The sequence below is a fragment of the Rutilus rutilus genome, assembly GCF_951802725.1.
Source record: "Rutilus rutilus genome assembly, chromosome: 23".
Classification (NCBI taxonomy): Eukaryota; Metazoa; Chordata; class Actinopteri; order Cypriniformes; family Leuciscidae; genus Rutilus; species Rutilus rutilus.
In genome coordinates this window covers 12,953,365-12,981,287 of record NC_140233.1, presented here as the reverse complement: position 1 = coordinate 12,981,287, position 27,923 = coordinate 12,953,365, and the positions used below count along the sequence as shown (strand labels likewise).

Sequence of the window (27,923 nt, the reverse complement as noted above, 5' to 3'; positions counted from 1 at the left end):
TCGGGGATTAATGATATTTAAGACTCACAACACTTCTCAAATTTAATTAACCTAAATCAGTCAAAATGTTAAGTTATATTAAGTTATGTTAATATTAGTTTATCATTTAAATCAACCTTAGGGAAAATAAGTTTCAGAAATATCAACATTAATTTAGAAATATCATGTAATAAAAGGCGAATACAGTGATAAGACGACCAGATGAGTATATGGTATCATTGCTTCTTTATATTTGTTTTTTAAAGATGTTAAGCTTATCATCTCTAAATGGAGACATAATTATTTCTATGAATTTAGGGCCTTGGCCTATAAAGTAATGAATAAACCATAATTAAAACTGAGTCAGAAATAATCCCTAAGGATGCCATGATAAAGCTCAATGCAGTTTGTTTTTTCAATGCAAAATCCTGACCCATTTATCTACAGCATTAATTGTCAAAACACTTCAGAAGTCTAATTTAGGAACAAAAGAGAATGTTAAGTAGTTGCACGAGGCAGCATCATGTCACTTGAGTGCTGAAACCGCATCCACTTTATAACATGACACTGCACTAATTTACAGCCTCAAAATGTGTTTACCATATTTTTAATTGGAAGGTTTTATCCCCTGTTTACATATAAGATTAACCAAACACCATTTACCCATTCAGGAACAGAAAGAAAAAAATTTGAGCGTGCGTTATTTTTTCTCTAAAATGACAAATATTTAATTCTGTGGCTTTCTAGACACTTGCAACTAAAGATTTATGTAGCAGCTTGTTTGTTTTTTAGGTTTTTTTTTTTTTAACAGAATTTAGTTATAGATTTGTCAGCCAGTCAACTCTGGAGGGAAAAAAAAAAATCCAATGAGGGAGAAAGCAAGATTCAAATTTCAGAGAAATTTCTGAAATGTTTGCATTTGCACTCAATTTCACTTCTGTAATGTGACAGTATTTAACGAGAAAAAAAAATTTGTAAGCAGGAACTGATTGGATATGATTTCTGCTGATGCTCATCTGAAACTTACCAGAAAAATTGTTCATGGCATTAGTTTGATGAAGATCATGTCGATCAGAAAAAAAAAGTTGTAAACCTACTGCATTAGATGTTAGAATTCACCCAAAATGAAATAGGACAGGATAAAAAAAAAAAAAAAAATCATATTCTCAGCGATTAAAATATCAGTACCTCTTTTATTATTTCATTGTGCTGTGATTGAACAGATGATTTTTTTCAACTGGACGACACGTCCATCCTGAGAATCCTACCACTTTTTACAATGTCACACCCCATTACACACACAAATAAGACTCCACATACACACTCTCTGGCCAACGGTGAGTGTACCTACAGATGAATAACTTAAATAGTACAGGAAACGGTTACAGTTTTGTAAAAGCAACCTACGTAACTCAGTCACACCACAGAAATGTCATTTTAATATAGCTGATGCTTTGCAACACATAATAGCTTAGGTCTGTGTAAAGTCACCTGTAGAAAGGTATCCCAGATTGTCATTTTGAACACCAGACTGAGATTTTATACATGAATATATTGTAAGTCTTGGTTACTGACCAAAATTTCAGGTTAAAAAAAAATTAAGCCACATTTGTTTGACAAACAAGTCAAACAAGGTTAGAATACTACATAAATACAGACCTCGCCAAACCAGGTTGCATAAGAATTCCCATAGGGATATAAATATATGTATATATTATCAATATAAAAATATATATACAATAAAATAGTTCTTTACAAAAAGTCTTTAAAACACAACAGGAATTACATCAAGTCCATGTGTCCATTGGTCCCATAGAGATCTGAAAAAGCACAATTTATCCTCATAGCAAATATGACCTATGAAAAAAATAACGATCAGTCAGTACATACAAAGGACTTTTACAGTACATACAAAAAAGCAAAAACGTATCTAAGGTTGGTCATGTCCTAAGAGGACATGAAATGTTTTTTAGTTCTCTCGCAAAAATACTGCATTCCCACAAGTCCCCCAGAGACACTTTGTATTTCTCTAGCAAAAGTATGGTGTTCCTCTAAGAAACTTTGCATTATCTTGCAAAGGAACAACAAAGGAATTGTGTTCCCATGAGAAACTTTGTGTTCTTTTGAGAGCGAATCCAAAGGGAAACAATACTTTTGCAAGAAAACGCAAATGTTTTGTAACTGAACGAAAAGCGAACAGGCGAACAAAATAATTTAGTGCGCAAACAAACTTCTGCTAGTGAACGAAAATGTTTTGCGAGCGAACGAAACCATTTTGTGAGCAAACACAAACCTCTGCAAGTGAACGAAAATGTTTAGCAAGCGAACACAAATGTTTTGCTAGCGAACGAAACCATTTTGTGAGCAAACAAACTTTTGCGAGCGAACGCAAAGCTTCTCAGGCGAACAAAATCATTTTGTGAGCAAACACAAACCTCTGCAAGTGAACGAAAATGTTTAGCAAACAAATGTTTTGCGAGCGAATGCAAAGCTTCTCAGGCGAACAAAATCATTTAGTGCGCAAACAAATTTCTGCGAGTGAACGAAAATGTTTTGCGAGCGAACGCAAAGCTTCTCAGGCGAACAAAATCATTTTGTGAGCAAACACAAACCTCTGCAAGTGAACAAAAATGTTTAGCAAACAAATGTTTTGCGAGCGAATGCAAAGCTTCTCAGGCGAACAAAATCATTTAGTGCGCAAACAAATTTCTGCGAGTGAACGAAAATGTTTTGCGAGCGAACGCAAAGCTTCTCAGGCGAACAAAATCATTTTGTGAGCAAACAAACTTTTGCGAGCGAACGCAAAGTTTCTCAGGCGAACAAAATCATTTTGTGAGCAAACACAAACCTCTGCAAGTGAACGAAAATGTTTAGCAAGCGAACACAAATGTTTTGCGAGAGAACGCAAATATTTTGAGCAAACACAAATGTTTTGCGAGATAGTGAAAAGTTTCTCAGGAGAATGCAATACTTTTGCAAGAGAACACAAAGTTTCTCGAGGGAATGCAGTCATTTTGAGAGAGAACGCAAATGTTTTATAAGCAAACAAATGTTTTGCGAGATAATGCAAAGTTTCTCAAGGGAACACAATCTGTTTGCGAGTGAACCCAAAGTTTCTAAGAGGAACGCAATACTTTTGACAGAAAATGCAAATGTTTTGTAAGTGAACGGAAATGTTTAGCAAACAAACACAAATGCAAATGTGTTTTTGTGAGAATGCTAAGCTTTGCTCCAATCACCCTGTCCCTTTAGGGGCTCCGTAGATTAGTCAGTAACATTTAAGATGATGCTTGGTACAAGGTCGACTGTGAAATGACTCACATGATTACTGCTTCTTCAGCTTCTGAGGTCATTTTGGTCAAAGATGATGTGGGTGGCAAAATAGATGCCAATTGCACCAAATATGGCAGAGGAGGCGATATACGCGGTGACGGACTCTGTGAACTGGACGATCATGCCCATGAAGAGGGTAGGGAAGACCTGAGACAGAAGGAAGGTGCTGTCCAGAATGGCAAAGTCTAGTCCCACTCCACGTTTCTCAAAATCCTCTGATTCCAGACCATTCTGATTGTGCAGAGGAGGGTAATACTCTGGTTTCTCTCTATTGTAAGGAGCATGCCCGTTGGAAACGCCACTCTTGTGGTTGAGATCTCCAGGGCCATTGTCTAGTGTCAGACAAACAGAGTCCCTTGTGATGGTAAATCCATTTGTGTGCGTTTTTTTGGTTTTGCTGTTTTGCATGTACACCTGCGATGAGAAGCAAGTGAGACATCACATATATGACAAATATATCTAGCTTTTATTTTAGGGCTTCTTGTAATTTTATAGGCACCATACAAGGATGACAATAAATGATAAGGCAAATGTCTTAGTTTTACAGTGTATTTTTGTTTGTATTAATACTCATATTAAAGACCTATTATGTATGTGTGTATATATATATATATATATATATATATATATATATATATGCTCACAGTGTTCTTGTAAGTCTTGTAATTTTACAATATATTTGTACTGTTTTTATAATTGACATGGATGTTTAAATATTATATCAGTAAATGTTGCAAGCTGAATTCTAACTGACCTTTCTAAAAATATAAAAAATATATTGTAAAACTACTTACAAAATATTTTGACTATATACAGAATATGTATTTTCTATACAAGCTAAGAAAAAAAATATATATATATAAATAAAAAAGAAAGCATTTAATGCCTACCTCTTTCTCTTTGTGGTAGTGGCAGGTGAGCGTGTAAGGCAGTGTCTGCAGCGTTGCATAGGCAAAGCCAGTGAGGGCCGACATAGCTGTGACCAACAGCACACTCTTGGACAAGCAGATGACCAGAGCAGAGATGGTGAAACACACCATGCTGCTCAGATAGACCGTCCTGGACCCGAAGAGGCGCACCAGCCTGCTCATGGCCAGCGAGAAGAAGGTTGAGGTAGCGCACTGCAGGAACAGGCCCAGGCTGCCCATACGGATACCTGTAGAGGTGACATTAGAGAATTTCACAATAGAAACTACTTAATTCTGTATTTTCTGTATGAATTTAGATTCAATAAAGTATTGATTCAGAATCAGCACTTGATTCTAGCTGGTGAATCGCCGCATTGTACAAAAATCTAATAAATTGTAAATTTTTATAATGCCACTTAAATATGCTTGAACTGTTATTTGTTCACCAAATCAGCATATTATAGAATGATTTCTGAAGGATCATGTAACACTGAAGACTGGATTAATAATGCTGAAACTTAAGCTTTGCCATCACAGAAATATATTATTTTAAATTGTAATAATATTTCACAACATTACTGTGTCCTTATAAGAAAATAAATGCAGCCTTGGTGAGCTTAAGAGACTACTTTCAAAAACATTAAAGAATAAATGTAATGACCCCAAACTACAGAAAGTGTAGTGTGTGCGGGAAAAAAAAAATTCGTTTTTGGTAGTACTATATTTCGATTGTTCACTTTAGACATTCTACTCTACAAGTACAACTACAAGTAACTTTGCAACTACATGTCTCAGAATATTAGTAGACTGTTAGGTTAGGGTTTGTAGAATAAGTTACTTATAGACAGTAGAATGTCAGTTGTTTGTGTGTGTGTGTGTGTGTGTGTATAATCATTATAAATTATAGAATAATGTTAGTGAGTATCATTACTCCTTACATATATTGTTAACTGACCTTTATTATACTTTAAATTCAGTGTGTGCACCATCATTTTCAACAACTGCATGTCCAGGTAAACAACATTCCCTAGCCCTCGCGGATTTGACAGATGAGGTCATTTCAAACGGTTTGGTTTGCTTTGACCATTTGAGCATAATGGAGAATGCTTCCTTTGAATACATCCTGCGAGTGATGTTGACTAAGGCATGTGTTTACAGGCTTTGGCGTTGTACTTCAAACAAGCCAGGAACTTTCCTCACAGTAGGAATTCATCATTTAAACACAATTGCAGAGGTGCCGAGATGTTCACTGAACAAGTATCTCAAACATTTTTCGTTGCATGGTGCAGTTACACAGTTTGCGGTCGACTGCACTGACAGACTTCATTTGTTTGCACACTGATCTTGACCACATCTGTCAAAATGTTTTGCTAAAGGAGCGTTCTGCTGGTGTCAAAGCTCAGTGGGAGGCATCCAGATGGGTATAGATTTTCTAAGCCCGTTGTTGACTAGCTAAGGACATGCATTCGTGTTTATGAACATTGCTGGAAACTTAAGCACAAAGCTGACGGAGGCCACATGTGGAGGTGAACACAAGTTCACAGTCTAGAGACAGACGATCTGACTAGAAGACGGAAATTAAAGACCACCAATACCAGGAAAACAAGTTCATGGACAGTGAAAATGATTCCTTAGGAAAAAAAAGCCTTTTTATTTGGCCATAGACAGACAGTGAAATGAGTTGAAGGTCTGTTCATTATTATTTAATGTCCCTTAACATTAACAGAAACGCCTCTTGAGTAGGAATGTATGACGCTTGAGTCAGAGAGCAATCTGAAATAAATATCATTAATCAATCTCTTGGGGAATCAAGTAATGAACTGCTCAAAATGCAACATTATGACAAAACAAAAAGTAATCTTTTACCATCTTAAACATGTTTATAGTGTTTATAATGTTTGTAAATGTTTCATTTTATTTAACGGTAGGCTATACATTATTTCTTAATGTCATTTTCTCTCAACAATGCAATTTTGAAAAACTAGAACAATAGCCTGGCTAAACGACATTAGTGGAAAATGATGAATCACTCTATTAATCGCTTACAATAAAGACCAGAAATGTGCCTTAAGAAAGTAAATAGGTTCGATTTCGATTTTATGTAGACTAAGTCTTACTCACCTTCATCATAGCGTTGCCGGAGAGCGGTTCCCGGAGCAGCGCTGGGAACTCCTTCGTACAGTCCCTCGCCGACGAAATCTGTGTAGAAGAGCATGAAGGACATGACACCCATCCAGCTGCAGAGCTGCGCCAAACACAGCTGTCGCATGACGCGCGGCACGTGGCAGTAGCTGCGATAAATGACCGGTGTCATGGACCAGCAAGTCCTCAGCAGGCACATGAGCGGGCCAGATTTTAGAACCCGTAGCTTACACTGAAACAGATAGCAGCACGAGCGTGGAAAACACCGCCCAGGCTCCGACGGTCCCGGTTCTATGGTGGAAGAGGGTTCCTCTGATACTTTCATGGTGACTAACACGCTGACCACGAAGATGAGGATGAGGAGGGAGAACAAGCACTCAGCCTGACCTCCCAGGTAGAAGGACAGGAGCCCACCACTCCAGTCCAGGGCGGGTAGCAGGTAGCCCACGCAACCTCCAAGGCTAACCATAAAGGAGAACATGGCGAAAGCCTGTCCACAGTCGTCCTGTTCGCGGTAGAGGTCCGAGAGTAACGCCTCCAGTGGTGTAAAGCACACCTGCCCGCAGAAGTCTAAAAGGCCCACGCCTAGGATGAGCAGGCCCACCTGGAGAGCCTGGTTGCGGCGGGTGCTGCCCCAGCTCAGGTTGGCGGCCAACACGTCAGCATGTGGTATGATCAAAAGGGCTATGAGAACTCCCAACGACAGCAGCCATATGAAGGGTCGACGCCGGCCGTAGCTACTGTTGCAGTGATCGCTGGCTGAGCCAATCAGGGGGATGAAGAGAAGTCCCAGAACAGGTCCAATACCTAAGAAAAATGTCATTTGAATATTAAGGCAAGACACCCCAGGTGAATAGTGTAAAACATTAACTAACAGATATCACCATACTTCCCTAGTTGATTGATTATATATATATATATATTTCAAGTTCATGAAATATTGTTTAAATATACAACCATGGCATTATCTAATTAAATATGCACTCATTTCCAAACATTTCCAGAACAGAAATCAGAACATTGGAAATCAAAACCAGGTTAAAAACCAAATACATTTTCACCATGTTTTTAGGAATAATAAGTACCGGAATTATATGAACAACCCCCATGTAAAACCTGCAGAATGTACATAGGAATACAACTGTAAAAGTTTGGTATAAGTGCTACTGAATTGGAGATTTCTGGCTCTGTACATGAGAAAAACGAGAAATGGCTTTTAAAGATATGTACTGTAATTGGAATCTACAGATGCAAAATAGATGAAGTAGAATAAAAAAAAAACTTTAAAGTCAATTTGTGCCTTTTCTTTCCATTACACTCTTAAAAATAAAGGTTCTTAATTGGCATTGATTGTTCCATTAAGAACATTTAACATCCATGGAACCTTTTCAATGCATAAAAGGTTCTTCATAGTGGAAAAAGTTTATTTAGATTTTTAAAAAGTTCTTCACATAGTCACGAGTTTTTTAAGAAGTGTTAACTTAATGGTTCATTGGGGAACTAAAAATGGTTCTTCTACGGAATCACAAAAAAACAAAACAAAAAAAAAAACGTATGAAAAGCCAAATAGCCCCAAATCTCACAATTGACCAGCGCATGAAAAAAATAATGATTTGCCTGTAGATTCTCGCCTTCAACTAAAAGAGAAATAGTCACGGGAGAATCACAGCTGTGGCCTCCATTCCTTCATCTCTTAGCTTGGTCTTAAGCCTGCTGTAAAGCTGCCTGTAGTTTAAGGTGACCAATCTCTGGCCCAGCTCCCTCATCTCCACAGCTTTTCTAATTAAAGAAGATGACTCAGTCCACTGGTTTGGCACAGATTCCCATTTTGATTCATGTCTAGATCTTCAGGAGCTATTTTTATTCAAGTGCGTAGTGGAAAGATGTCCTGAACATGTTCAAAATGCAATTAAAAGTTAAGAGTCCATTTACACACTGCACACTGTAAAAATGTTAGCTAGTTTAATGATAAAGCAATGTAAAAATGCTGTAAAAACCAATGAACTAATTGACAAATTATATTTCATTTAGCAGGACAATGCATTATTAAATAAAATGATTACTGTAAATTCAAATTAAGTTTTAATTAAGTTCAAATTACCATATAATTTACAAAACACATACTTGAATAATGCATGAAAAAACTAAAAGGACATTCCCAGAAGTCTTTGCATGAGGGTTTGCATTTGGTTATCCCTTATTTATGCCTATCTTGAGGAAAAAAGTATTAATTCATTTTTTCTTACTGTCCTCAAACTTTTGAAGGGCAGTGTAATTTTATGGTAAGTCATGGTGAGTAATTATAACGTTTGCAAATAAGTGAAACTCACACACGTCACATTTCCACAAGAGAACATTTCCATTTAAACCGGAAAGTGGAAGCAGGTGAGGAATATTACACCTAAACTATTTTAAGGCAACCACTTTTTAAGGCATTGAGCAGATATTGACAAACCATGTGAGGAATACTGTCGAAGAGAAACCATGGAAGTGAACAGCCAAGGAAAGTGGCTATAAAAAGATTTATTTAACAATGTCGGTCAACAGCGCCTGTAAGTCAACACATGCTGTTTTTGCCAAAGTGAAGGGCGAGTGGGCTTCCTTCTAAAGGTGCCTTTGTGCTGTTTGCGACAGTTTGAGACAATTAATCACGTTACTCTTTTATATAGCCTGCAATTCATTATTCTAATTGTTCCTGTAGCTCAAATGGAAAAGCATGGCTTTAACAACAGCAAGGTCATGGGTTTAATTTCAAGAGAAAAATTTACACCTTTAATGCACTGTTAGTTCAAAAAGAGGTCTCAGCATAACTGAACACATGACCATCAAACTGGTGCAAAAAGCTCAGACTAAGGCATGTATTTCTCAGGTCATCATAACAGGAAAATTAATAAAATGCCTCCAAAACCCATTTCGTTAACAAACAGTTCAGCAAAACCTCTGGAATCACATACAACCACACATGAAATCTCTCCAAATGAGCAGCAATGGCCTTTTGGTGGTTTTGAAAGCACTTAATGGCAACGACATTATGAGTTTATAAAGCTTGTGAATGGAAATGAGCACAAAGGATCTTTCTTTGCTTTCCACTGCAGCTGTTGACAAAGAGAGCGGTGTGGAGTATGTATTAACACACCAAATATCTTCAGTCCATCTGGTGTGAAGTGACCACATGCACGTTTGTGAACTGCTTTCCTTCTGTTTTGGTTGCAAGGCTAATAGTCTTGGAGAGAGATTCATTTACAGCAAAAGCCATGTGGAAGACATTTGTGGGCACAAAAATAATGCATCTGTAATGCATATGGCACGTTGAAAAATCTCAAACACAGAGGCCAAATATTTAGAGTTGTAGGTCTGGTTGTTCTAGGACAAAAAGAACAAAAACAATCACACACCTCGCTGTATTTAAACAGATTTCTCCTGGACACTGTCTCTAGTGGACAAAAACACATGATTCTCTTGACACAAATTAAGTTGTTCTGGGCCGTGGCCTAGTAGATAAAAGCCATCTAAAAAAATTACATATAATTTTTTTTAATAAAAAATATGTGTAATTATTAATATATTACATACAATACTGTTCAAAATGTTTTTTTTTGTTTTTTTTTAAAGACATCTCTTAGACTCATCCAGGCTGCATTTATTTGATCAAAAATCCAGTAAAATCTGTAATATTGTGAAATATTATTACAAATTAATATGACAGTTATCTAATTTAATTAAAAGTTAAGATAACAATTATCTAGTTTAATTGATTTTGAAATGTAATTTACTCCTTTGGTGGAAGGTTACTCCAGTCTTCAGTGTCACATGATCCTTTAGAAATCCTTCTAATATGCTGATTTTCTTAATATTTTTGGAAATCAATATTTTTTGCAGGATTTTTTGAACGAATAGACAGTTCAAAAGAACAGCATTTATTTGAAATGTATATTTTTATAACATTATAAATGTCTTTACTCTCACTTTTGACCAATTAATGCGTCCTTGATAATAAAAGTATTAATTTCTTTCAGAAAGAGAAAAAAAATCTGTATATACACAGAATAAAGTATTTAGTCACATTTGATCTATTTAATGCATCCTTGCTGAATAAAAGCATAAATTTCTTAAAAAAATATTTACTGGCCCAAACTTTTGAACGGTAGTGTATAAAGATTTAAACTAATAATAATTATTCATATATATATATAATATATATAAATATATATTATATTTATTAATATATTATATATGTTTTAATTTAAAAAGCATGGCTCAAAAAATTAAATAAAGACCACTGAAGAGTAGATCTTCAAGTGTTTTTTAAAGGTTCCAACCGATTACCAAAGTGACATTTTTGAAAATGCATCTCAAGACCCCTAAAAAAAATTAGGAGAAATGGAAAATGTGCGCATTAAAATAACTCATTCGACTGACTCTGAGGCAGCCCATGATGACTATATTATCTGCTGAAAGTCCAGAGGAAAGCCCTACAGAATTTTAACAGGATGCAGTAAAACTATACAAGCTTCCATACAGCTGCTGACCCCTGGAGCCTCTGGGCCTCTTTCTGCAGCCCGGTGCCTTCCAATTAGCACCTGATTACCACCTGGATGGGGCAGCGAGTGATTTAGCCAGTAATTATGATAATGACCCCCATTATAGGATCAACTCCTTAATGGGAAACAACCTTGGCTTGCTGTTTACAGCGCAGCCCTTGGTTTAAACATTGGATTGACATTCCACAGTTAAGATGAGGCCTTACCTAAAACCATCGTCATATACTGTTCCTCCACGCCAGCTTCCAGCAGCAGAGGCGGTACGTAGGTGATCCCAGCTGCCACGCAGATCTCCAGGCCACATGTCAGCGAGTTCAGTAGGACCAGACGCCACTGAGACCTCCATCCAGTCATATTTACACAGGAAGGGTTTACCTTTCTCCCGTGTGTCGGTGTGAAAAGTCTACTGAAGCTTGCTGGAGAAGGAGAACGGCGCAGGGTTGGGTGCCCAAGGACGAGGTGGGCACGTGGGGTGCGGGAGGGCAGAGATGCGGACTCTCAACGGGCTCAGATGAACTAGGGGATCCATCGTGTCTTCAGCATTCTTGATCTGAAAGAAAGAGTGAAGTCACCTTTATTTATATATCACTTCATATAATACAGATTGTTTTAAAGCAGCGTCAAAATAATAAACAGAATAAATGACTCAAACTTCATAAAATATGAGACAAATTCAAATTCTGCTATAAGCAACTCTACAGAGGACAATAGAGTCGTTATTCAGCGCAAGTAATTTCATTGTTGATTCAGTTCAGTTCAGTTCAGTTCAATAACTATGTAAAGTTCAATTATGAAATAATTTCAATTCTGCTATAAGAAACTCTACAGAAGAGTCGTTATTCGGCGAAAGTCATTTCAATGTTGATTCAGTTCAGTTCAATAACTGTGTGAAGTTCAATTATCAAAGAATTTAAATTCTGCTATATGCAGCTCTACAGAAGACAAAAGTGTCGTTATTCAGCACAAGTCAGTTCATTGTTGATTCAGTTCAGTTCAATAACTGTGTAAAGTTCAATTATGGAACAAGTTCAATTCTGCTATAAGCAGCTCTATTGTCGTTATTCAGCGCAAGTCAGTTCAATAACTGTGTAAATATCATCAAATATGAAACAAGTTAAATTTAACTTGTAGAGCAGCTATAAGCAGCTCTACAGAAGACAATAGTGTCATTTTTCAGTTCGAGTCAGTTCAACATTGATTTAATTCAGTTCAATAACAGTGTTGATGTTGCAAAATTTGTCAATTATGAAACAAACTTGATTCAGCTATATGCAGCTCTACAGAAGACAATAGTGTCATCATTAAGCTCAATTCAGTTCATTGTTGATTCAGTTCAGTTCAATAACTATGTAAAGTTCAATTATGGAACAAGTTAAATTGCTCTATTGTCGTTATTCAGCACAAGTCAGTTCAATAACTGTGTAGATATCATCAATTATGAAACTAGTTAAATTTCAGCTATAAGCAGCTCTACAGAAGACAATAGTGTCATTTTTCAGCTCGAGTCAGTTCAACATTGATTTAATTCAGTTCAATAACAGTGTTGATGTTGCAAAATTTGTCAATTATGAAACAAACTTGATTCAGCTATATGCAGCTCTACAGAAGACAATAGTGTCATCATTAAGCTCAATTCAGTTCATTGTTGATTCAGTTCAGTTCAATAACTATGTAAAGTTCAATTATGGAACAAGTTAAATTGCTCTATTGTCGTTATTCAGCACAAGTCAGTTCAATAACTGTGTAGATATCATCAATTATGAAACTAGTTAAATTTCAGCTATAAGCAGCTCTACAGAAGACAATAGTGTCATTTTTCAGCTCGAGTCAGTTCAGCGTTGATTTAATTCAGTTCAATAACAAAATTCATCAATTATGAAACAAACTTGATTCAGCTATAAGCAGCTCTACAGAAGACAATGGTGTCATCATTAAGCTCAATTCAGTTCACTTTTTGTTTTCATCCAATAGAGTCAGTGTCATCAAATCAACAATATTACTGAATTTTAAGCGTCTTTTAAACTAAACAAAAGGTGTGCATGATCCCTTTGTGTGATGGACAGTATGAAACACATTCCTGCGGAGGTTTTTCTCCCCATTCTTCACCCGCAGGCCACACTAAGGTCACCCTGTCTGAGGCCCGCCTTCCCTACGCTCTCTGTCATTAGCTCGTTCACTCAGGGCTGATTCGACCGGGCCTCCTCAATGCAGTTGCCACCTCTAATTAGCAGCCTTTGTTCATGAAAAGCAACATTAATGAGTCAGATTTTTACTGCTTCCAGTGGAGAACCGAGCATTGACAGCGTTACTCTGTGGCTGCTTTTTGTTCACCGGGGGAGATTGTGCAATTATGAATTTTTTATGACTAATATCAGGGTTTGTTTTCTTCAGCAGGTCACTCATGCTTATTCTGGAACATTCCAGTGAGACACACTGTGATGGTTGTTGACTTGAATATTCAAGTCTTGGGAGTCTGAACTGAAGTTTACAAGTAATTCAACTTAAATTTGTAATAACCGAAAACAAATTCACAGTGGTATCCATGCCGTGACACATGGATTCAGGTAAAAATACTCAGCAAACAAATATAAATACTCAGAAAACTAATTTAAATACTCAGCAAACTAATCTGTAGCTTGATATTTGCTCATTTCCAAACATAGGAGTGGCAAAATGTATTTACATTCTAAATGTCAAATACTATAAGCAATTTATGTGAAAATACGGAATAATAGACAATACGTTATTGGAAAGTTACTGTACTTCTGTTCAGTCATGGTAAATCATAATTATGAACTACTAAGCGATATATAAAAAGTCATAATTATGACTTTTTGTCATTACTTTGTATAATTTTGACTTCTAACAATTATGACTCATTCCATAAATATGAATTTGTCAATGTTGACTTTTTATGTCATATTTTGACTTTTTGTCAATGTTGACTTATGTCATAAATTTGACCTTTTACGTCATAATTATAACTTAGTATGCCATACTTTTGACTTTCATAATTTTATATGGCTTTTACATGATTTCCTAAAACATGATTAGGCAGAAATGGGCTTCCATCATACAAAATAGTTACATCAATAATAAAGATAGCACTATTTTAAATAAAAATATAAGTACATATAAAAGTATATATATATTTATTATATTTAAATAATATTTGAAAAAGTTACTTTTTTCCATAATTATTAATAGGTTTATTAAAAGTATTTTCAAAAGATGGATACTTCATCTTGTAATCCAGACTTAACACACAACCTCTGAAGAAAAGGCATACACTGAATAGTACATTAAAAGCTGTTGATTCATTGTTTCATTAATCATCTAAATAGTCAATAAATCCTTCTAATTAGATTAGTTGATTATCAAAATAATCATTAGTTGCAACCCTTTCTTTTATGCCAAGCTGTTCATTTATATAATCAAATCAGCTAGCTACAATATTTACATCCACACACCAACTACTTCATCCACAACCCCAACATGTACAAACAAAGCATCTCCTATACGAAATACAACACCAGCGCACTCCCTCTCCGAATATAATTTCCTCCCACAACTCTCCTGGGCATGACATGTCAATCAGGTGAAGGACGTCTTCTCTCAAAATGACAAGAAACTTCCAACAACAAGGCTTTTCACATTCTGACCATGTAGAGAGAAGCTATTTGCTTTTCAAATGCAAATGAACGTTGTTAGAACTTGAGTAAGAGGCAAAGCGCACTAGAAAAAAAGACTAAAAACATTATTTCAACAAGAACAGATAATATTCTATCACTTACTTCTCTCTAAGCACTTCAGATAACTTGATTTGCTTCCAAATTGCTCTCGATAATGGTTAAAGTGCTGAGACTCTCTCTAGATTACATCAAGCTCTTCCTGAGCTCAGATATTAAACCATGAGCGGCGGCGAGTTTTGCGTCTCTGGTTCTGAAAGATGACTGTCACCCTGCCATCTGATTATGAGACATGTGTGAGAACACTCAGAGCAGCCGCCACCTTTCAGGAGGATGAAAAACAACCAGGTGCTAAATTCATATTTGGTGTTACATTCCTCCATCCATGTGAGCCATCTGCTCAACATTGGCAAACAGAAAGCATATCATCTCCATTTAAAGAATCTATAAGAAAGTTTGCTGAAATGATTCAAATATACAAGTTCCTTTTGCATTAAACAGGTTTTTAAATAGGACTATAGTCAAGAGACCAAAACAAACCAAATATATAACAAAGACTTAATTTGCATTCTGTATTTCATTATTGTATTATGCCTCATAGTGGACTTATTTTAAGCATTCAAATAAACAAGGATTAATTAGAGTATGTTTAATCTAAATATAGTGAAGTCTAAACGTCTTGCACCACCAAAAAGTGCCCATTTCTCCATTAATGGCTCAAGATTGTGTGAATTTGTGAAATATCTAATTACGATTTCATCATATGGTCCATTAATGGATGGTCAAAGAAAAAACAACCACAATACTTCAGCACAAAGCATATGCCAAAATGGGGCTCCACAGACGCAACCATTTCACACCCATTCCTTCAGTCCTGAAAGAAGCCCATCAGGGGTCTATCCCAGTCCATCTCTGTAGGACCTCCACCCTGCTGTCCCAATGACTAGACAACCCCCTGCTTTTCACCCATCCCATTACAACTTCCCCCTCCTCTAGCCCTCAAGGTCATCCTTATTGACGACTTATTACAAAAGAGAGGCACATTAATGCCGTAGTCGTAGTTAATTGACTTTTCTGATGTAGATGGGTTGAATTATCCCACCATCTCCTATAGCTCTGATATGGTCTGTGTTTAACTAGTTAAACTCCAACAGCATTTGTGACATCATTAAGCATCATTTAATTAAGTCTGGTTCTGTGTTTATTCAACTAACATTTTTGCAGGTTATTTTGTTATCCTTGCCATTGTTGTAGCGGACAGTAGTGGTGTTTCTTTCCTAATTTAATCAGTTTTGAATAAATCAGCTTGATTCAATGACTCACTCACAAAGACATCACTTGCTTTGGTTCTGAATGGATCAGTGCTTTTGAACAAATAGGTTTATCAAATGATTCAAAGACACTTGTTGAATGGGGGGGGGAAATCGATGTAACCTGCAGAAAGAGTCGCTAAAAAAATCCCTACAAATAATATGCAGATTGATGTAAACATAGACAAGGGGAATGATAGTAAAATGTCAGATTGTTTCATAAAATAAATCAATAAAAAGTAAGTTGAAATTGAGTAACATGAATTTTAGGCACAATATTTGTGTTATTTAGTTTGTTCCGCTATTGTTCTGCACATAGTTCTTGTTTGTTCCGCACAGTAGTGGTATTGTTTTCCTGAATGAATTGGTATCTTGAATGAATTAGCTGAGTTGATTCAATGACTCCCTCAAAAATACATCATGTGTAAATTAATCAATGTTTTTGAATAAATCACTCAATGACTCTCTAAAAAAGACAGTCACTCATCATTCAATATTGTTAAAAAAAAGTCAATGTACCATTATGACTGACCTTGTATGAGTACATCTAAATCCAATTATTCTACTTCGACGACCATGTAAAGCTGTTTAACCAGGTCACGTTTATATGACACGTGATGTAACTATCCAACAAATTACAGACACATACTTCACAGTATAGGCTAATTACGTCGGTAATTGCAAAACTTGATACATTTACTTTAAAAGTATTTTTCAGCTCAAAAAGAATGATCTAGACAACATATAAATCCAAAACGAACTATTTTAACTGAATAATTAATTCAAGAGCCAAAACATAAATATGAGCTTCACATTTCTATTTTTAACTTAAACCTTTTCGGTAACACTTGACAATAAGGTTCCATTAGTTAACATTAGCTAATGCTTTAAGTTATATAAACTGGCAATAAGCAATACATTTGTTATGGTATCTGTTAATCTTTGGTAATGTTAGTTAAGAAAAAATACAAGTGTTCATTGTTAGTTCATGTTAGCTCAGGTCCATTGAATAAAATGTTGAAATTAACATTTACTAAGATGAATAAATGCTTTAGATGTAATTTACACTGTCAGTTTATGTAATGTAGTTAGCCAATGTTAACAAATGAAACAATTGTTCTTTAAAATAATGAATTTTCTTTAACGAGTCCAAGTTATTTTCATTTACATTTATGCATTTGGCAGAAGCTTTTATCCCTTAGGATACTTACATTGCATTTCAAGGTACACATTTACTTTCTTATCAGTTCTTGCTTTCCCTGGGAATCGAACCCATGATGACCTTGGCATTGCAAGCGCCAACGCTTTAATGTTTGAGCTACAGGAAAGTCCTGTAGCTCTGTTTATTTGCTTTAGTGATTAACATTAGGCCTCGCCATGGAACATTCCTTTTAAGCAATGCAAACTAAGGACAGCATGAACGATTGTGTTACTCGGGTTAATTTCAGACCCTTGTTACCAAGGGGAGAATTTGACATAATGAAAAGTGACAATTCAAGGAGATGTGTCACTCAAAGGGCTTTAAAGTTGTTATCGTTCCAGTGGTATCATGGTTCAGAGACACAGGGGAAGCTGGGAGTTATAAGCGGAGCTACCGTATAGAATTTAGCAGCATGTTTGACGTGCCTTAAATTATATGTCAAATGAAAGCCACATGTGTTCGCTTTAAACCTGGCGTGCCTTTAGCGTGACATGAATCACGCTAAGCAAAGGCACTGGGTCATTCAGCCAGAATAATGGCCCCATTTTTACATCTCCAAAACCATTTCATCATGTCTACTGATCACCGTAATGCACGTTTCTTGTAAACATGGTCTAACCACCTGATCTGAAATGGTTTGAGCACTGCATACCAGGTTAAGGATCTTTTGACACCACCATTGCTCCTCTCGTACACCACAATCCCAGACCTATTCAATACCGCAACCCCCTCTGCCCCCGCAGATAAGCTTTAATGGCTCTGAAGGGCATTATTACCATACAAAACAGGCTTTGTGAACATTGAGCCAATGTTAGTAACTTGATATACTGAGGAATCAAGCCCTTTCAGTTAAGCTTTTATCAAGTCTTAAGAGTCTTAGAAACACTCTTAACAACAGCGCGAGTGTCTGAACTTAAAGCCGAGGAGAACATTTCTCCAGAGTTACATCAGAACCACAAGCAACAGCGAACATCCAACCAATAACCTCAGATGATGTTCAACAGTGGTTTGGCTGAAAGTGAGATGAGACCGAGGCGACGCTGGAGCTCTAATCCCACAATTAACATTCCACGTGGACAAGCTATTTAGCAGTCGACTTAAAGTCTCGGACTTTGTCTGGGACTCCACCTTGATGAATCCTGGTCTTGACTGTAGGGACGGTCTTGGCGTAATTCTTCTCTTAACTGAGATCACACGACAATGGCATGACCTGAAGGCATTAATCTTTTCCTATCATCCGTTAGAGCGACCCCTGACCTCGGCACTCGGCCCGATCATATGATAAACCTTCACTCAAAGACACAGAGCAGTTTGACAGTTTTTTCTCAAGTTGTTTTATGAAAAACATCTAGATTAAACATCAAATATTACAGCAATGTAGTTATTTGTTAAAATGAGAAGGTTTGAAATACTCAAGGTTTAGTTACTTAATTATAAGTAGCCTAACTTTAGTAATATTAATACTTAACATGCAATTTATGTAATTAGGAGGGTGCACATACAACAGCCCACGTGCGAGTAACTTGAGCGCTTGAAAACAAAGTCCACTAGAAAGCATCTTTCAGCGCTCATGGCCAAAAGAGTATACTTTGAAAAGCTTGCGTGCTCAACTTTGCATGAGACGGAGCAGAATGAGGAAAATTAAGTATACTTGGGCCTTTATGTCAGAAATAGATTTACATATTAACAGTTGATTGGACAGCGCATCCATCGACAGAAACATTCATTTGCAGAACTCTCTGTTTTCATTATAGACGACTCGTCAGATTTGAGATTAACCGTGGTGCAAGTGCATGCCGAACTTTGGGTGTAGAACAGTTTGGTTCGATTTTTTACCGAAAACTGTTACACCCTGAACCCTAAAAGAAATAGAAAATAGTAAATTAATGCCTCAAAAATGTACTTGTTTCACATTACAGAAATGATTGTGATGGTATAGCTATTTGCTGGTGATATGAAATTAAGTATCAATGTGAATATCACAATGATTCACTTCCGTGATTCCGTTCAAATAGTCCATTCAATGTTGGTCAACTCAAAAGTGTTCAGTCCCCAGGAAGCATTTTTCATGTACTAAAATGTTTTAGTAAAACATAAGTAAATATTACTGTTTATTTCTATTCATTATTAAATGTATGCATATAAAAGAAAAAATAAGTATAATTGTTTTTGCTAATTTAGTGAAAACAACAGTGCAGAAAACACACATGATTATTTTTAAATAGATTTTTACTGTACTTTTACTTTCTAAATAAAACGCTTTGAATCCACTGAAATAATGGTTATTCTGAAAAAAATTAAATCAATTAATTTTAGAACAAATCAATAGGCCTACATAATAAGAGAGATATACTCAATATCATCAAAGGGTTGATAACATTGGGATGTAATTTTACTGCTACTTCGCCCAGCTAGCAATGCATTGCAAAAGCAAGAAGTTGTCTTCTCTGAACTGTAAGATCCCACTCTTTCTCACCCAATGGTATCAGGTTCAGGTGCAGACACACAATCTGTAGAGGCTGTTCACACTCAGGCTTTATGCAGCTCCCGGGAGAGAAGCGCTCAGCTATCTGATACAGAAAGACACTTATCAGGTCAAAAGAGAGAGGAATGTGGGCTGCCGATGACCTGAGAGACACAAAAATGCAAGCGCTGATCCTCTCTAATGGAGTGCTATGAAATTACCGGAAAGTTCTGGAAAGGAAGGACTTCAAATTCGCTAGCTGAAGACTAGTCAGACAAGCTAAATTGTGTGTTGGTCTTTAAATTTAACTTGGAAATGGAATATCATTACAATATTTAACAACTATGTTATTTCTTCACTGTACTTGTTAAATAAATAGTACTAATGTGCATATTATTTTAAAATATAAATGAAGAGGAAAAATGTAGATGTGAAGTTGATTGCAGGTGTCATCAACATTCATGGCCTTAGCCAATACCAAACATTGGAATTCTTCTATAGGTATAGCTAAAGCATGACTTCATCGCCATTGTACTTTCAAAGCAGCCAGATTACACACATTTCTCTCACAGCATGCACAATTCGCTCTAAGGCAATATGAATAATGAAAGTGTTTTGGACATACAAAAATTCAGAAACCTTACCTAACAGTACACAATTCTTTCTGCTACCTTTAAACTAATTCTCACCCTAATTCTCCCATTATATTCTCCCTTCATTGCCCCGACCTGTGTGTGATGGAAAACCCCCTGTATGGGGCAGAAATCCTCTTCTTAGACACCAAAATCCTGTCATTTCAGGCCCCAAACAATACTAAACATGGCCCCCAGCACAGCAGCCCAACACTGATACGAAACAAAGAACAGATTCATATCAGTTCCACCTCAGGACTTTATTCTCTCTATACCCTCCTCTTGTCCAGCCCACCCACCCCCTTATTCATCTCATTTCCCACCCAAAAAGCCCTGCAATAATGGCCCAGATCAGGTTAAACTGCACATAAGGACAGACCTTTCTCACACCTCTACCTCCCAACCCCGAGGCCAAAATCTTCTACAACCCTCCCCAACATGACCTCAACACCAAAACGTACCCTTATGCTAATCCGTACCCTAACGCACTTTGAATGTTAACTGCTTTTGTATGTACAGTGAAAGTCAATTGAGTCCAAAACAAATTTGGACCCCATTTACATTCATTGTACAGACAAACACACACTGAGAGATTTTTCACAGAAGAAAGTCATACAGGTTTGGAACGACATTATACTGTCTTTAAGCTAAGATGTATGAATCAATGTAGCTACAACGAACAGCTACAGTTATTGTGGTATGGTATATGAAACAAATGTAAAATGTCATCAGTATTGTCGATCAAGTGAAACTTAAAGCAAACCTGTGACTGGGATTGTCTGTTGTACATCTTTGGCTGATTGCCAACACAGCTGATTGCAATGACTACGTTTATTGACATCTATCTTTGGTTCATTAAATAGTGATTATGTTAGCAGAAGGAATGATGAAATTTTCTAGGAAGACAACACGCACTCCCAGTTCCCGAGAAAACAGCCCTCAGGACTGTTTATAACTATGAATCATTCGATCTGTTGGGTATTAAGTATGAGTAGAAGAAGTAAGGGATAAATACAGTCAGTGATCAGTCAGTCATTCTCAAAAGAACAGTATCACCTGTATCACCCTGAAGAAGATCATCTTGAATTATCCTGCATATATGGCTGCTTACTAACTAAAACTAACTAAATAACTAAAATAAATAAATATTTTAGTTTAAATGATTTTATTATGTGGAAAGAAAGAAACAGAGTAGGAATGGGAATAGCAAAGAAATGAACAAGTCTGGTTCCCTTTCTTTAACAGATTCATTAACAATTCTTTTAGCACATTTAAGGGATACATATCAGTAACTACTACACTAATTCAATTCTCTAAGTTGTAAGCTGTTTGTGTTTCATTGATAAAAAAGAACTGACTCATTAGATTAATTAGTTTGGATATCCGACTACACAAATCATGTTGTATGTATTTGATTCAGTAAAAAGAACCGGTTCACTAGAGTCGTTTGTTCGGGAATCAGACTACACTGGACAAAAAGAACAGACTCATTAGAGTCATTTGATTGGGAATCATCCTTCAGGCTACAATGATTGCGCTGAACCGGCTCACTATAATCATTTGTTTAAGAATTACACTGGTTGCGCTTGTTTGTCACTGGTCATTTGTCCGTCTGTCTGACTACAGAATGATTGGCCAATCAAAATGAAATATTCCAGAGAGCCACGTAACCATGGTCAATAGTCAGTACCTCTATAATTTGAAGTTCCATGTGAGTCATGTAAGGATATAGACATTCACCAAATGAGTCACAGTAAAACAGGTACTACTGAGTAGACCCTAACCCTTTCAAGATGCTGTAGACAGTAGCCTAACCAAAGTTTGTTGCTCCTCCTATTTCAAAAAGAATTTGTATAATCAGAAAATCCCAAAATTAGATGAAGTTTCAACAGGGAATGGAACAAATGGTGCCACAGTAGCAGGCGCAGCCTTAATTGCAGCCATTCCCAAGTGGAAAATTCCGTCATGCAGGAGACGTAATTTGGAAACACAGGGAAATTACAATCATTCAGGAGCTCTTTCTATGTTTACGTGCCCATCCATAACCAGGGATTGACTTTTTACTGCCTGCACCTCTTAAAACTCACCTGGTCTATTCTTGTAGACGATAATGTCATTGTTTTGGAAACAGCTGAACTTACAGTGCAAAGTTCTTTTCATGTAGAATTTCCAGATGAAAAGGCACTGGAATATAACTTTGGGTGTGGATGTGTACATTCAAAAAGACACACATAAGGCTCTCAAACATTCACTGAATCAACAAAACGCAGAGACGCTCCACCAAAAAAACATTTATGACGCAACAATAGCCAAGCTGAAGTGATCATCAAAGCGCATGGCCAAACTGACTTAAATCACAGTTTATCCTTTCAAAGAGTTCAGAGCATCTCAAATATCAAAGGTCCTCTTCTATCCTTTTCACTACATGAAAGAGACCTTCTCCCCCAACCCATATTTCTCACTGTCGCCCAGACATTGACTTACTTGAAGGGACAGTAAATCATAAACATTCATTTCATCCCCTTGCTTTTTTCATAACTTGGGGTTTCCTGGCAAATACAGAATCTGTTTATTCAACCGAAGCATCCGTGTTTATATACGAGGCTGTTCTCCCACACTTCAGTCAATGTGGCTTTTCTCTACCAACATCTGGCATTATCACTTTGGGAAAATGCTTCAAGACAAGTCTCATTTATCCTGTCCGCAGGGCCCCATGTACACCATTGTGATTTTGACCTGATACTCTGCAGGAAAGTATTTCTTGCTATTAGAAAAAAAGCTTAGCTTTGGAGCCTCCACTGCAGACATTGCATTTGTGGTTGCTTTTTTTGCTACCCGTAATGAGGTCTCCATGAAAACACTCTGAGAGGGTTCTAAATTGAATTATACACAAAATGGACGTTTAAGATGCAGAATGTCTAGCAGCCACGTTGCTGATGAGCGGCAGAGGCACATTAAACAGTTCTAGCTTACAGACACATCCTTAAATGCAGCTTTTAAAAGCCCTAGGAAAGCATTCAGGATGATAGGTTTGCAAACCTCGACTAATTTTTCTTCATAACCAAAGACATAAACAGTTGAGACAATGGAAAGACCTAGATTGCATTGCCTTAATAAATGAGGATTTTTGGTAGAGTCAAAACAAAAGCCACAAATAACAAAATGTATATATAAATTCACACACTTTTGCTGAAAAACAATGTCAAGCATTACTATCATCTTTAAGAATTTGTTCAAGGACATACAAAAAAGTACTTGTCAGTTGTTGCGACTACACCAAACAGCATCTTTTTAAAGGATGCCAAAAATATCCCATCTACAAGGCTGCAACTCCCCAGTTCTTTGTAATGAAAGTTCTTTGAGACCACGTACGCAGAGGCAAAAAAAAAAAAAAAAAAGCTGGTAAAGCGGCAGTGAAACACAGTGTTCTCACATACTCTATCACTTTTGTCATCTTATTCTACAAGTGTGAGGGTGCCATGACTGAAAAAAAAGCTAAATATGAATGAATCTGAATGAATGGCCTTTCAATCATTCTTGATTCTTTACACAAGATGGGTCATATGGGTTTGTCGGCAATCTTAGGATGATGGGCAAATAAAACCATTTGACCCGCACTGCCTCAGGCATGCAATACAAAGTGTTTTCATCACAAAATCTGCATTCACCACCATTGTCTTGTAGTCCTAAGAATACACCACATCAATCAGAGTATATATTTCATTTTCCAACTCAAGCAGACATCACTTGCTCAGTCTGGTCTTAGTTGGCACCTCCAATTATTTACTGCAATCCAGTCCAGCAAACATTAAAGGAATGAACAACTTGAAAGGAATAAACCAAGCCAAGAGGATGGAAGGTGACTTTCCAAAGCTGGTTGGCAGCCATCCGAATCTTTCGGACTTGGCCCTTTGGTGTAGACGTGGAGACATCATTCACCTTAAGCCAGCTGGCAATAGCTCAGTATTACAGGTTAGCGGTGTAAACACTGACCTTGAGGCAAAGGGAGGCTTTTTGTGTCTTTTAACGGCAATTTGAGTACCACCAACTAGTTGAGTTACTATAGGTGAGTTACAGCAACTTAAATTCCAGATGTCAACCGTTTCTTGTCTAATGAGACAATAATGGGTAACTGGAACAGGGTAACTAATACTGGCTAAGTATACTGAGGACAGACAAATATGCAAAAGGCTCAACAAATAATCTTGTTTCTGAAGCAGTCTATTTGGCCAGCCATGAGTTAAAAAAGATTATAATAAAAAAAATATATATATAATTGGCTGGCCAAATAGAATACATATTCCCTCTCTCTCTCTCTCTCATTATATTAATAACTATGCATAATAATAACCCTCTGGTGCTGTTTGATCATTTTTGAGCAAAAAAATAAATAAAAAATACTGTGAACACACACACAAAAAAAATCATGGATATGATTCGAAAAGGTTAAATGGTCCTGAAAAGAATAGTTACACTTGAATTGTTTGCAGTCAAAAATGACTGCATTGGAAATGAATGGGAGACGAATTTCATCTATTGGAAACGTTTGGTACTGTTCCCAAAGAAAATCTTACTGAAATCTCATCTTTTGAGATATCAACCTCAAATTGCACACAGCTTGTTTAGATTTATGGCTTTGATTTTCGGAAAGGAAAATATTGTCAATTTCGTTTTGGAAAATAAAATTTTAAAATGGTATTTTTACAAATAAAAGTAAAATTGTTTAACTTTTTTCAAGTTCACTTCTTTAAACTTTTTTCACTTGAGAAATAATCTGCCAAGTGTCATCTTAAAAAAAAAAAATTAAAAAAAAAAAATCAGTCTGTTGCATCAAAGCATTCAAGATTTATGATAGTTTAAGTTGGGAATTTCATTTTCAGGTGCATGCTCAAAAAGTGAATAAATGCATTATAACTACTACATACATATAGGGTAATTTAGTACCATAAAATCCCCTAAAAATTCAAAATATTAAATAAAAAAATATATATCTAAATAAAAATATAGTAGAATAATTTCATTGAAAAAAAATAAATATTTCATTAAAATTAGTTTTCAGTCTTCCAGTCCTTACCTGCATAATAATATTAATAATAATATAAAATTATAATAATAATAATTATTACTATTATTATTATGCAAAGTTATCAAATTATTCTTTTTATCCAAAAATTACTAAAATAAATCAGATGATCACCATTACATTTTCAACCAAAACGTGTTGACTATAAATCTACTATAGCATGGCTAGTGGTAAAGGTGCTTAAACAGTCTGGATGGCTGAAAGAGGAGCATGTGTAATTAAGAAAGCAAAACACCTTGCCTAGCTTAAGAGGCTCTGCAGGTCGCGTGATCTTGTGTAGTATTAGGTACGCTGAGTATACAGCTGGTCTAGCAAGGGAATTTCGGGTGAAGAACATTTCTCGAGGAAGTAGCAGATGTGGTGTGGAGTGCTGGATCTCAAGCCCTAAAGCATCTTCATGCTTAGCTAAACTTAATGGGGGGGAAAAAACTCTTTCTTAAATGTATTATGTTTGTCTGTCTGGTATAAAAGAAACAGTGGAGACACACTCCACCCTCCCACTGAGCAATGTGCTTTTAGATGTGCCATTTTCTGTTTATTAAATTTCAGGCGAACAATGTCAAGAGAGACTGCTATAAATAAATACTTGTCTAGACTCCCCATAAATATTGTCTAGCTGTCAGCAGTGACTCATAATAACTGTGCTGGTGGATGGAAATGTGACCAAATTTGCAGCCTCAGTTCATTCGGTTAAAAAAAATGAACAACTGAATCTGAAAATATAACATAATCGACTTTTAAATTACATGTTTGTTTAGTTTATTACATGCTTTAAAACGTTCCAACGTCTATTTCAATTGCAATAAAGGGTTGGTAGCCTAATCTGGATCATTTTGAGTCGGTTCGGTTCGGTGAGTCGGCGAGTTGTAAACGAGGATGGCTGCGAGTCGAACGTGGTTGAAAGAGACAGTTCATGGTTCAAAGAGTCGGTAAGTTATAATTCAGAAAAAAGGAGATTCGTTTATGAAGCGGGACTCCGAACGCGCATAAGATGCAGAATATGCCAAATGACGCCCAAAATGCTGTCTATGCAGGCAGCCTGTTATGTTTCGAGACACAGCAAAAACATGAGGTAGACTAAACAAAGTCTCAAAATACTTAAGTATTTGCCTCCCCCACAGACATGTGTCAAAACAGCGGGGGTCTCACCAAATGCTTCATTTGGGGGGGGAAAGATAATCGACTCTAATCGTTTAACAGTCGTTTAATCGTTTAACACCATGGCACTTGGGACCCCATACAAATATATTGGAAAGGCAGAGTACAAGAAGTTTGAGAGTTTAAAGAGTCAGGGTTTATACGTTACACTTCTAAAGAAGAAACCCACTGTTTATGTCGTGGACATTACTGGAAGAAAAAAAATTAAGTAAATATCAACCTCATGCGAACAACGCTAGTCTTCGTCTCACGTGTTTGTATAACGGTACAAACATGTTTGCTGTTCTCCTCTAGTGATTTTATGCGGCGCGAGCTTATCATGCAGGAAGCGGAAGTCATTTTAATTCAATGAACAAGTTTCTTGCGTTTATCACTCATTTAGAAACCTCTCTCAGCTCGACCACATCAATGACACAAAGTAAAGCTTTAATATAGCATATAATCACTTATATACAGAACAGAACATGCTGGTCTTACCTTCCAGACGCGGCTCTCGTGTGTCCGCTCGCATTCACGGACGCTCCGCTGTTTCCCAACTTTGTGGGAAGGACTCAGTGACGTGCTGAAATTATCCGGGGAAAGGCTTGAATCAATGCACGGACCCGGGAGGTGTAGAGGATGGGTTAAATCCTCCTATTGAGTTTAGGTCAACCACCAAAGAAGAGGAAAAAAGTGCATGGAATTTCCGTTTCTTCTGAGCCGATTTTCTTTAGGTTTTAAGGACCGTTTTATTTTTTAAAGGAAAAGTTCTTGATTTTCTTATTTGGCTTAATATAGATGGAAGTGCCTGAATTTGCATCTGAAAAACAAGTTTTTAATGTGACCTTTTAAAACAAAACGACGTCTCTATTATAAATGAATTTAGTAACATTTCTATTAGGCTACAGTTGATATCTATCCATCCATCCATCCATCCGGCATACTTGGTCACCATCAAAATGGAAAAAAATGTATGGAATATTGCAGTCTATATTATAGGCTAAATGATTTATCCGTGCATATCATTATTTTATAAAAATGTATTTGCTCTTGTAATTTTTAATCAAAATAATTAAAATCAAAATGTTTACTGGTGGAACAACCATTCACATGAGATCACAGCAATAGCAAACCACAATCATCCAATCAATTCCAGATGGACAAAATCAAGTCCTGTCCTACATTTTTTTCTTGTTCGAGAAGCCGTTTCACTCGGATATACGTCACAATAGGAAAGAAAGAATATCACAACTTTCCTGCCAACTTTAACAGAACAGTTCGTGCCACTATCTGATCCCATGAGGAATGTCTGGGCCTGGCTTATGGTGTTCATTGCAGAAAACTGTTATTAAATTGAGCGTCAGCTTCTTTTTAAATCTTAATCACCAGGAGAATCAACTTTCCAATTATTGTTTCCACGCTTTTATGTATCGACGGCACATGTAAACAGTGTGCACTGCGCAGATGATGAGCTCTAAGTAAAATGTACACATCCCACACTCAT

The 27,923-nt window shown here is 36.5% G+C and overlaps 1 protein-coding gene across 2 annotated transcripts; it reads right to left on the bottom strand.

The window, feature by feature from the left end:
- Nucleotides 1–1,154: 1,154 nt before the first annotated feature.
- LOC311282690 (solute carrier family 45 member 3) lies at nucleotides 1,155–27,008 on the bottom strand. 2 transcript variants are annotated; one of them, XM_084396649.1, is made up of 6 exons: nucleotides 26,918–27,008; nucleotides 11,110–11,453; nucleotides 6,342–7,169; nucleotides 4,203–4,468; nucleotides 3,301–3,726; nucleotides 1,155–1,836 (listed from the first exon to the last, which is right to left on the bottom strand). In XM_084396649.1, the coding sequence occupies exons 2-5, from the start codon at nucleotides 11,255–11,257 to the stop codon at nucleotides 3,316–3,318; spliced, it is 1,653 nt and encodes a 550-aa protein (XP_084252775.1). In that variant the 5' UTR covers nucleotides 11,258–11,453; nucleotides 26,918–27,008; the 3' UTR covers nucleotides 1,155–1,836; nucleotides 3,301–3,315. The 2 variants fall into 2 exon arrangements, with proteins under 2 accessions (XP_084252775.1, XP_084252774.1); XM_084396648.1 differs by having other exon boundaries at nucleotides 1,156–3,726.
- Between the last annotated feature and the right edge of the window lie 915 nt (nucleotides 27,009–27,923).